Source organism: Erpetoichthys calabaricus, chromosome 18 (genome assembly GCF_900747795.2).
Source record: "Erpetoichthys calabaricus chromosome 18, fErpCal1.3, whole genome shotgun sequence".
Lineage (NCBI taxonomy): Eukaryota > Metazoa > Chordata > Cladistia > Polypteriformes > Polypteridae > Erpetoichthys > Erpetoichthys calabaricus.
The window spans coordinates 65771416-65783930 of NC_041411.2; the positions used below are offsets into that span (position 1 = coordinate 65771416).

The 12515-nt window shown below is 38.7% G+C and overlaps 1 protein-coding gene across 3 annotated transcripts in view; it reads left to right on the forward strand.

Moving 5' to 3' along the window:
- si:dkey-156n14.3 (zinc finger protein ZXDC) overlaps positions 1-12515 on the forward strand; it is a 31737-nt gene that overhangs the window by 14554 nt on the left and 4668 nt on the right. Inside the window, exons 6-9 of one of the 3 annotated variants that reach the window (XR_003718978.2) lie at positions 8-684; positions 2615-2702; positions 8132-8246; positions 8483-8637. Coding sequence is in view for 2 of the 3 variants with exons in the window: in XM_028825347.2 (XP_028681180.2) it covers positions 8-684; positions 2615-2702; positions 8483-8655 (938 nt within the window). In the remaining variant the exon portion in view is untranslated. Of the gene's footprint in view, positions 1-7; positions 685-1357; positions 1704-2614; positions 2703-8131; positions 8247-8482; positions 8656-12515 lie in introns of those variants that run through there. The other 2 variants (XM_028825347.2, XM_051921420.1) reach the window with 2 other exon arrangements.

Here is a 12515-nt window from a genome sequence, read left to right on the forward strand (position 1 = left end):
ATTTCAGATCTTCTAAACCAACTGGAAATAAACTCTTTAACACCAAGCAATGAATTGACCCAAGGGGACCTTGCTAACATTGATATTACTTCACTCTTTTCCAGTGTGCCTGGAAGTGCTTCTGCAATCACTATGGACATGTCACTAGTTAATTCTGGGATACTGACAATCGATGCTGCTTCTGTGGGTGCCACTCTGGGAGGGAGCATTTCTGTTAGTGGCAATACTTTGACCCAAACGGTGGATCCTCTTATACTGGCGGCAGGACCAGACATCTCCCATGCTCTTGACAATACCTTGGCACTTGGCACCAGCAGTACAGTTTTACAACCTAGCACCCTTAACCTAGATGATGTGCCAACAGTAAATGCAGAGGCCCTAGGCTCTCTTGCTGCTCTGTCTGTAAGGACCGCAAACCAAGATCCGCTGCATGGGTTGACATCCAACAACACACTTGCCATTGACACAGCCACATTGACCCCTTCGAATAACTTGGGAGTGAGCCATGTGCCAGAGCTGCTCACACCAACAAAAGCAGAACGAAATCTTCTACCAAGTGCAGATGTTGTTGGGCAACAAGATAATAGCAAAGTGGTGACACAGTTTGTTTTCTCGAACCCCACTGGGAGTTTCAGTGCCCAAAAAGACATAGATCTAAACTCCGTGGCTAACTGTTCCTTTCTGGTAAGTAATAATCGATAGTGGAGTTGTGTGCTTAGTAAGTAAGCTATTGTACACAGTCTATGAAACAGATCAAAGACATTTAATGGGCTAAAATGTGCATCTCAAGTAAAGCTGTTTTGTGTTTTTCCCCCATGATCGTTTTTAGGTTTGCAATAATTCACAAATTACCCCGCTTATTTCACACTTCAGCTCATAGAGAGATAAAGCAATAATTTCACATTTAAGATATGTGTTTGTACAAACTAATAAGAGTTTGAGGAGGATGACATCTACTTGAAATAAATAATATTTTTTTGGCCTAAAATCAAAAATGTTAAAGGGGGAAAGAACTTATTATAATAATAAAAAAACGTGTGGTGCTTTCAAACCAGAACTAACACGACAGTCTCAACAGTGCCTCAGCATTAACTAGGCTAAATATTTGCTTGCCCTGTCCAGTTTTTAAGAGTAGTTAATCCATCTGCTGCATTTTGTTGTGTTTTACTGCTTTTATCTTTTTTTTTTCGGGGCACAAGTTGATTCTCTTCATCATGGATTAAGTAATTTATGTACTTCTTTTTAATCAGTGTGTAGAACTAGGGCCAGCACGAAATAAAAATAATACTATCTTGACATTTCCAAACATTTGTTAAGAATGTGTACATCTATTCTTTTGTTTGTCATATTATTGGAGGGGGATTTCACACCAGGCTTATAAAAGATGATGCCATCATGGAGAACCTGATGTGCACATTCTAATTTCATTCTCCAGCATTTTCTCACCTATGGCAGAAAAACACTGCTTAAAATCAATACAACAACTCAAATATTGTTACATCTGTATATTCCAAAATTATTTCAGGATATTTTCATTTAATCAAACTCTTAACAACATGCTCTTAAAATCTGGTTAGTCAGAGAATCTCTCTGTTAGGTTTTCTAACATTTGCTATTGTAAGATTTATATTTGCATCATTAGCTGGTCAAAAACTTAAAAGAGTAATCTTTAAAAGATGCATCAAACTGATTCAAATTTTAAATTCTGCACACTCCTATTGCTGTAATCTGTCCCTTTTTTTTACGTTTGAATTATTATCAAGGCTTTCTGCGTGAAATCAGGCGTTTCAGTCTTAAATTAATCCATTTTTTAAGAGCTCTTGTAAACACAGGTTTTCTTACTCTGTTTTCAGAGTATTTTACATGAACGGTCAGACTTTTGTTATTGCTTAGCCTTTGTACAAATTTATTGGACTGGCATTACTTGTAAAGCTTATCATTCCTTTCTTCAATACTAACTTGAAAGGGCCAGATTGAATCGCTTACATTATAGCTAAATTGCTTTGTTTTGAATCTTGCAGCAATTATATCTTCAACCTGTTATGTTTTTGCTTTCACAGTTTTAATTTCCAAAGCAGAAACAAAATTTTTACATTTATATAATTATTAAAACTTAACATTTTATTGCATACAGTACACAATACAGGGTGGTCCAGATCTAATTATGCAGATCCAGATCGTCTGGATGACTTTGATTTATGCGGAGACGATTCCAATTTGGCGAGAAGACGATTTTTCATGTCGTCAGTTTGCACACTTCTCGATGGTCCGGGATTTTTCGGGTGATTTTCTATGTAATAAACTTAAGTTATAGCGTAATGAAAACTGCATAATTAGATCAGGACCACCCTATATTGAATAAAATGCATATTTTCCACCATTTGCAAATTAAGAAAAAAATGTAACAATAATACTTACTCGCGTAGACATTTATATATAAGATTTTAGAAAAGTGCATGAATTTTAGCTTGATTTCTTTTTTACTTTACATTGTACCTTAACTTTCTGTTATTAAAAAGCCTGACTAGTCTTTTTGATTCTGTGCATATGCAGTATTTTTTTTTGTTTTGCCTTAGTGAAATTTTTTAGTTCATCGACTGTTCTTTGTTTTAAGGAGCGTGGAGGTTCTGCTAGAACAGATTATAGAGCCTTTCAGCTTGCTAAGAAGAAAAAGAAGCAGAAGGTATCTGGAACAAGCCAGGGTAATTATGTAGACTTTTTAATCATTTGGGAACTGCACTTGGTTTTTGTAATGAGAGTTTATTTAATTAAAAACTATGTGAAATAAGAAGATTCACATTTTAAATGTAGCAAGATGTTTTCTTTTTTTGTTCCAGTATCTTATAGGTAATTTCGTTTATTTGAATAGTGACAAAGATGTGTTTGTTTTAAAAAAAAAAAAAAATCCTTCTGTGGAATTTTTTTTCAGTCATGTTTAGCATTACTTATTTTACTTTTTCACTGTAGATATTTAATTATTTTTCATTTATCTACATAACCTTAACCTTCTTAATTCAAACTGAATACAAAGTTTTATGTGTCCTACAAGTTTAAGAGATAACTTGAACTTTTATTTATAATTAATGTATTGTTCAAGAACCTCTAACATAAATTGCAACTGTATGTCCTTTCGGTTAAATCTGTGACATATTTGCACAATTTGATATTTTTCACATTTTTCATTTCCTGCCACAAAGCTTTTCTTGGATTTAGGTCCATACTGTGACTCCTAACCCCAGATCACTTACCGTATATACTCGCATTTAAGTTCTCCCGCGGATAAGTCTTGGTTTGATTTTACCATATAATTTCAGGTATTTTGTAATGTCGGTCGTATAAGTCGAATGCGGAAAACTCACGCTATTGGTCCAAGAGATTATGATACGCTAACGCACAGGTGTCGAACTCCAGTCCTGGAGGGCCGCAGTGGCTGCAGGTTTTCATTCTAACCATCATCTTCATTAGTGACCAGTTTTAATTAACCTGACTCTGGCCCCTTTGTTGTTTCTTTTTATTTAATTAGTAGGCAAAGAATAATGAGACACAAAACAAGCCACCACATGACCAGCTCATCTGTGTCCATCTCACAGTATTTGAAAATAAAGAAAGGTGAAAGTCTCAGTAAGGTTGATCTCTCAGGTCACCAAAACATTTTGACAATGTTCTTAGAAAAAAAAAAATCAACAGTTTTGTAAATGTCTGCTGTGGTAGAATGAGAGCAGCAACAAGCCACGGAATTAAATAGCGGGTTTAATTAACAGCAAGAATTGGCTTCTCATTAAGAAAGTGATTGGAGTGGAATTGGTTGGAGTTTGAAGCCCTGATTTAGCTGATCATCTGTTGCCTCGTTTCACGTCTCATTTCTGTTTGGCTATCGTTTAATGAAGAAAGGAATCAATTCAGAGGACTGAATCCTTAAAAACAGGGCGATTAAAATGAAGGGAAAAGAAGTTAAATAGCAGTGAAAACTGGTCACTCATTAGGAGAAGGGTGAGAATGAAAATCTGCAGCCACTGTGGCCCTCCAGGGGCCTCATGTATAAACGGTGCGTACGCACAGAAATGTTGCGTGCAAACGTTTCCACGCTCAAAAAGCGATGTATAAAACCTAAACTTGGCGTAAACCCACGCACATTTCCACGGTACCTCATACCCTGGCGTACGCAATTTCTCCGCTCAGTTTTGCAGACTGGTGGCACCCAGCGTCAAAGCAGTGCTACTGTTCCTGTGTGGTTACCCTTTCTTTCTTAGATCCACATTCCTGACACAGCTTTATAAATACACTGAAACTAACTGCATATTGTTTATTAGTGTAATGCATCTGATTGTAATTAACCTGCAGCAATATAATGGTCCAGGGAATAGCCATAGTATTCCAAATACCATAACTGCTTTAGCATTGTTACTCACTGCATCTTCTTCTTCTTTCAGCTGCTCCCGTTAAGGGTTGCCACAGCAGATCATCTTTTTCCATATTACTCTCACTGCACCACTCAGAGTATTTATATCACTGTATCTGAGTGGGGAATCACAGCAGCAGCTGATTGGAAAGAGAATTATCGGTACACTGCATGAAGCAGACGCTGCCTGAGCCACGGCAAAACGCTTCAGAGATTTTCCTGTATGGACTTCGCGGTTTAGAAAAAGTTTTATCCCAAGAACTATAAATGCACTCAATCAGTCCATCAAGTGCTCCTTGTAGAACTGTTTGCACTTATAAGTACAATTACCTCACTGTAAACTTGCACTACAGTTATAATATTGCACAGCCTGCACCACTTTATAAAGCGCGTATTTACATATGATGACGATATCATTTTTAAGATGAAATGCAGCAAAATATGTTGATTATATTATACAGATAAAACTTTAACTTCATTTAAATAATCTGTATTGTTAATAATTAAACATGAGGACACGGTGCCGCAGTGATAGCTAGTTCAGGGATTGTTCCTGCATTGCGTTGTATTCTTGCTGGTGCTGACGCGACACTGTAAGGATAAACGGATAGAATAATTAAACATGTACTACAAAGATATTTCAGCGTTCCTTAAAAGTTTTGAAGAATCGGCGTTCTAAGCTTACAAATGGCTTCACGTCTATTACAGAGCTGATTGTGTGGCGATTGGGTATTTGGAGAAAGAAAAGTAAGGACAGGAATTGGAGGTTAGTACGTTTGAAAGAGACAGTACTTCTGTAATTATTTCATTGAAGGTCGCGCATAGCGCAGCAAGTCTCTTGCGTGAGACACGACCAATCACTGCGCCACCGTGTTCCCATGTTTAATAACATGCTTTCATTCCTATCATCATGAAAAAGATATACATTAAGTGTACATCTCAGTATTTTAATTATTCAGAGAGCTGTAATATCACGAATGTAATGGATTATGTGTCCTGTCTGAGAAAGAGAAAGCCCGTTTAAGAAATTCACACACACAGAGCACATAGAAGAACACATACAAAACAAAGCATTTAACGTGCTACTTTAGTTACAATGGGATTTGAGAAACTAGTAAATTAAACGATTTTAAGATGAAGTTTATGATGTTCTACTTTCATGGCAAAATAAACTACATGATTAAAGTGGAAATTTCGAGATTAAAGTTGACATTTCGTGCTTTTTTCCCCACTGTGTGCCTATTTTTTTTTTTTCTGTACCCTAATAAGCTTTCATATGGCACTCAGACGGTGGGCTACGACTCGCCTTTTCACGGCGACTTTGATATGTGACTTCGTTTTTATTTCTGGCACTGTGCGACTTTGTGAACTTGAGCTTTCGAGTTTCTCTGACACTCTGTCACTCGATCAACTTCTTTTTGTTGATTATACCACTATTTAAACCAACAAATACAGTGGAACCTCAAGATACGATCACCTCCGTATACGAGAAATTCAAAATACGAGGAAAGTATGAGCGAAAAATTCAGATCTAAATGCGAGCATTGGCTCGCGTAACGAGCCACGACCCAGGCTGTGGGTATAGCTCGCGGCTTAGCGAGGGGGCGTGGTAGCAGTTGCGAGCCGCGATCTGCGGTGTCTACGTTTCTCACTTAAGTGCACAGGTGGGAAACTGCTCACATCCATGATTGTTCCTGTGGCTGATGGGCTGCAGCTGCCATGTCCTCCCCGCATATATAGAGAAGCGCGAGCCGGTTAAGGGGGAGAAGAAGAAAGAAAGAGAGAGAGAGAGCGCGCACGCGAGCAGGCAGGAAGTTGGTGCGGGAGAGCGAGTGAGTGCAGGCTCGCGTGTAGCTGAACAGACGAGCCAAACAGCTAAAGCAGGACGGTGTAGAGAAGGTCAGCTGCATTAAGAGTGTCTCGCCTGTTGCAGAGCCCGCAGGTGAGACGCTAACAGAGAAGAAACACCGGGGATTGTCATCTTGTGTATTTTAAACCTCCACTTCACAACTGTTTTAAGGATTATTTATTTAAAGATTTATTGAATGCTCTACTGCACTTTAGACACCTGTTTTGATTCTTTTAATAATCAGTTATATTATTTACCAGTGTTATTTATTAAAGGTAGACTACAGTATATATAATTTATCAGTGTTATTTGTTAGGAAAATTGATTTTTATGTTAATATATTTGGGGTGCGGAACGGATTAACTGGATTTCCATTTTTTTCAATGGGGAAGTTTGTTCTAGATACGAGAAATTCGCTATACAAGCTCAGTGCTGGAACGAATTAAACTCGTATCTAGAGGTTCCACTGTAGTACGTTTTTCCTTTGCCTCCACTTGGTATTTGCTGAAATTCTTATATTTTCCCCCGTGCTTTTCCCATTGTCTTTTCACATAAGGCTATTTATATTGATTTGCATATTCAAAGTGGAGTAATTCTGGGAGGAGTTGGGGCGGGACAGAAGGCGCGTGCACGTGCGTTACTTTTCACGCTGATCGGGATTTATGTAGCGGAAGAACGTGGAAGATTGCGTACATACAGATTCCTGCATCTGGATTTTTCTGTGCGTACGCACATTCCCAACTTTGTGCTTACGCCATGCTATAGTGTGAGTTCTACGCACGGCGTTATACGTGAGGCCCCAGGACTGGAGTTTGACACCCCTGTGCTAACGCCCACCTTAGAGAGTAACCACGGGGCACACTGCCTTTTTTTTTTCCTATGTATTGTGCCTACTTGACCAGAGTAATACCCAAACTTTTCCGAAGCGACGTTTGCACTGATTTGTGTTTTTTGTATCTCACACCCTCATACACCTTTATCATCTGAGCATCCCTCATCTGTGATGGAATGTTCAATCAGAAGAAAATATGAAGCTGGTTTTAAATTAAAAGTCATTGAAGTGGCAAAAGAAATTGGTAACTGCACTGCTGCAACAACATTCGATGCGTCTGAGAAATTGATGCGAGATTGGAGGAGGCAAGAAGACATTAAAAAAAAAAAAAATTTAAGTGTCGCATTTTTGAATGGGTGTATAAGTCGAAGTCTGATTTTATGATCGATTCTTTCAGGTTTCAAGACCCAACTTATACGTGAGTATATACGGTAATCGTTATTATTGGTTTTAAACCACACGATACTTTTTATATGTGGTTTCACTCATTATCCACTGGGAAAAAGATTATCTCACAGTTCAAGGCCTCTTAGCCATTTTTTTCAGGTGGCATTTTTCCCCCCCTAAGTATTTCTATTCCTTGCTTTCTGTTTTACTTTTTTATTATTGGATGTGTTGATGTAGAGAGGAACATTCTCATAGTCTGTGGTAGCTTCTGGATGTAATGCACATGGTGCTGAGGCCACACAAGTCATTTTAGGCCTCATTAGACCATTGGTTATTCTTTCAATTGGTTCCAGAATTCCCCACATTTCTTGAAGCAGGCAGTAGTCAAGAGTTCATTCATGATTTTTTGCAGCCACAATTTTTGTTGTCAAGATTTATAAAGTCCTAGTGAATGGCTACAGAATAATTATTGGGGACTTGCTATAGGTATCTTGGTGTCCTCAATTAGTGCTTCAGTCTGAGATACTCCACTCTAAAGGGCACCTTGTTTGACAATTTGCTATTTTACTACTTCAATAACGAACTTCACTATGCTTTTGAAGTTTTAATTTTTTTAGTAGAATTATTTTTCTTCTTCTAATTGAGTTTTTCATTGCTATTTCAGATTTTATTTGAATATTCCTTTATCCTAAAAGGTACAGGAAGTATCTGACGAGATGTGGAAATTCTTAGAAAATACTATATTTAACCTAAACTCGGGTGAAACTCAAAAATCAAAGGTAGACTTTGATTTATTATGAATATTTGTGTTCTGCAGCAAAATGTTTGCAACATAGCCTAGTGGGATGTATATTTACACAAAAGGTCCATTTTCTATTTGTAATTAGTTTTAGAGGGATCTTTTTAACAATGTTTTCATTTTGACATTATCTCTCTTTGTTGAGTATAAGTAGCAATATCTAGGAATGTAACTTTTTGCAAGTTAGTATTCAAGAGTTTCCTGTGTCATTCTTAGGAGCTCCTCTTTCAAGCCAGAAGAAAGCAAAAACGAGCAAAGGAAATTCTACTCCAGTAGCCACTGTTAACTCAAGTGGTCAGTTTGGTGTGGGTGTTGTATCACCAAACACTGGGTTAACAATCAGGGATCCAGCAACAGGAGCTCAGTTTGTTCAAATTCAGTTGTTACAGGTAAGAGAGACGCATTGAATGTGCGACTAATGTGTTCTTTAAATCCATGTGTATTGATTAATATATTCAGTTTAATACGTGACATCCAGCTTGAGAGCAATGAATAGTTCAGTCTAATGTTATTGTAGGTCTACTGCTCACTTTGAATAAAACCGGAATATAAATACAACATTCTCAAACCCCTTTAAATCAATTCATGGTTATAGGGGCCAGAGCTCATCTCAGCAGAACTGGGTAAAGACATGGAAATAGCCCAAGTTAGGTTACCATACCCTTTGTATGGTACACTCAAGCACTCATCTACTTTTACACAGGGCTAGTTTTGGAATTGCTTCTAAGCAAGTTTGGGAGAGAAAAAAAAAACATGCAAACTAGGCTGTCAAATTAGCCAAAAATACAGTTTGAACATTCCAATTAAAAATAACCTAAGTTTGAATATCTTTAAATTACTTAACGATACTGGGTGTTATACATGTACATTTGTATGTGCCTTTTTTATACTTACAGTAATAGCTGCACAGCAAGAACAAACACCAGCAGCTAAAAAAAGTCCAGTGGTACTTGTGTATTTAAATAACAGTTGCCTGTCACAATACATTAGCAGCGCAAGGACGCAATCTTAGTGCTACAAGATAAACGCAATATCATCAAGCACTTTGTAGCTTGCAGAGGCAATGGGGGGGTATGGGGAGGGAGGATAAAAAAATATTAATAATACAGTGCCAGCACGTGTGGCTCTTAAGGTTTTGAGTTGCTTTTCTGACAAGGGTTACAAGAAATACAGGTCAGCTAGTAATACTGCAACAGGATGAGGATAGCGGACAAAGTAAAAAGCAGGCAGGTCAAAGGAGGGCTTGTTTTATTATTTTGGAGGTTCCAATGGGCAACAGCAGAGTACATTTAATAACATGGCATTCAGAGTAAAAAGCCTGTCAGCATCTGTGAACTCGCCTGGAAAAGCGATTGTAGGGCACAGCATGTTGCCTCTTTAATGCAAGATCTTAAAGCGTTGTGACAGAAGGAAAATCGGAATTGTGACCGTTATTTTCCATTTGCTTAGCATTAAACAACAGTTGGGAATCTCCAGTTTAAGTGTGAATGAGCCTGAATTAGGTGCAAATTGATACTTTCAGGGTATCAGAAAAACACTTGCGGAGTTGGAGCAAAACAAAAATAAGTTGTAAAGGGGTCTAGCATTCAGAAGTTTGAAATGGCTGATCATGAAAGTGAAGTGCAAAAACAAATTAGTAAAATACTGCAGCTTTACATATCCTGTTTGGAGTAACTTGATGCCAAAATTAGTGTGGGTCAAACAAAGATACAATCAAATGTCTGGTTTTGCCTTCGAATAAGACATTTTAAAATAAATTTGAATCCGTCAAATACTGTAGTTACGTTCAATCAAACAGCCCTAATGCAAAAATGGGGAAGATGTGCAGATGGACGATAGCGGGGTTCAGGATTCAGACCCAGAACACTGGTTTTGTGTTGGCAGCAGCATTAACCCATGCTGACTTAGAACAAAAATACACTGCAGCCAAAATATTTGAAATAGACATTCAGTATAAAGAAAATTGTGGGTTTGCTTTAATGATATGTGGATTTAAGAATACATATGTTGATATTTGTATTTTAAAATGTCTCATCTGTAAAGATGAATTCTGCTAATGTTATGCAATATAGTAAAAGAAAATTGATGCATATATTATGAAATAGGCATGGTTTATACTAGTGATTGCATTATTTATTTGTTTTATACTGGTATGAGCCTGGTCCTAAAGAAGATGCAGATAATGCTTGTTTACTTCTATTCGAAAACAGCTGTTAATAATGGAATTTTTATAAAACAATTATGAAGGAATCATTAAGCTAAAATAAGTTTTTACAGCATAATGTATCAATAAATTTTTACATTTTCTAATGCCACAGTCATATGGATTAAGTCAACATGCAAATAATTACCGGTTATTAAAATTAAAACTGTATTACCAGTATTGAGACCCCCCACCCACCCCCACTACTGTTGTTTCATCTTAAAAATGTGTTACAGTTTCCTGACATGACCCTACAATGTTTGCTTAGAAAAAAATTCTAATCGTAAATGAATCCTAAAGAGCTACAAACTACTATTGCGTTTTGGATACGCACTGCATACAGGTAGTCCCCAGGTTACGGACATCCGACTTACGAACAAGGACGCAGTTGCGATGCATGCGCCTCAGTAACTGCCGCTCTGTCATCTTCGGCCTGGGGATGCTGCAAGCAGTGGCTGGAGGGGGGCGATTTCACTGCTCGCGCAGTGTAGTGTCCCTCGGGCAGCTCCTGGAGGCAAGCGGTGACCCGTGGTCCATAATCACCGGGGCCACAGCTATCACTCGTGTACAGGATGATGGTTTGCTGCCCGCCCACTACACCGCCGCAGCTACTGCTCCTGACTGGACGCTGGCTGGATGGAGCGGAGGAGGGCGTTTTACTGCCCACCCAGCACACACGGCTGGTAATGCTGCAAAAGCGGTGACCTGGTTGTGGCTGAACGGGGGGGCGGGGGTAGCATTGTAGTGCGCCTCGGATGGCTGTCTGTTGAATTGGGGTTGGGCGATTCACTATCCGCCTTTGGCCGCAGCGTGTTCGTTCTCGGTGGGCGGACACTGCAGAGAGCATACTGTAGTGGAGGTGACTGTGAGGTGGGCTGGTGATGAATCGCCCCTCGCCGTCCTCATTCATTCTCAATAGCAAGCCTGCCTGTACAGTAATCCCTCCTCCATCGCGGGGGTTGCGTTCCAGAGCCACCCGCGAAATAAGAAAATCCGCGAAGTAGAAACCATAGGTTTATATGGTTATTTTTATATATTTTAAGCCCTTATAAACTCTCCCACACTATTATAAACATTTCACACACAATTATACAGCGTAAACCCTTTGTATTCTCTTAGATATTAGGTAAGATTCGTTGAAATTATGTATGTAAACACAGTTTACATACAGTAAAACCTAAATATTATTTTAAAGATATCGAGCGTCTCCGATATCACATATGTTACAGCCATTACGACAGGCAGGCCACCAGCAAGAAATACGTACAATGCAAGAAAAATTGTATACAGCAAAATGTGTGTACAGTGACACTAAACTATGTACATGTAATAAGTACTGTACGTAAATAATTAATTATGGTTACTCACCAACAATGACACGATGACTTGTCCAATAACGATGAGTTTAATTTTACTGCACAACAAAGGATAGCGTTACAGCTCTTCTAAAGGAGCCTCTTCAGGCGACTGTTTGGCACCGCCGTTGTACTTCTTCCATCACTCTTCAATCCAAATCCCTAAAGCAGATTCCATCCAGACTACTGCCTTATCACGTCCACTTGCAACTCGTTTTGCGCCCTGATTAAAGGACACTGCAGCCGTAGATCTTATATGCTTTTCCTCCTTTTTAAATAAAAAGAATCGTGGACTCATTGATGCTGTAATGGTGTCCTGCAGCGGTGTAGCTGTTTCCTTCCTTCAATATATCCAAAACTTTTACCTTTTCTGCAATCATTTGCATCTTCTGTTGGCGCTTGGGCACGTTAATGCTGAATGAGTGAGATTATTCTTTCTGGTTAATGCAGCACTCTGTCGCTGAGCCAATCAGCAGCACACAGGAACTTAACCGCATACTCTGATTGGGTAGCTTCTCAGCCATCCGCCAATAGCGTCCCTTGTTTGAATTCAAATGCGTCCCTTGTTTGAATTCAAATGGGCAAATCAACTGAGGAAGCACATGTACTGTAGACCGCAGACATCCGTGAAGCAGTGAAAAATCTGCGATATATATTCACACATGCTTACATTTAAAATCCGCGATGGAGT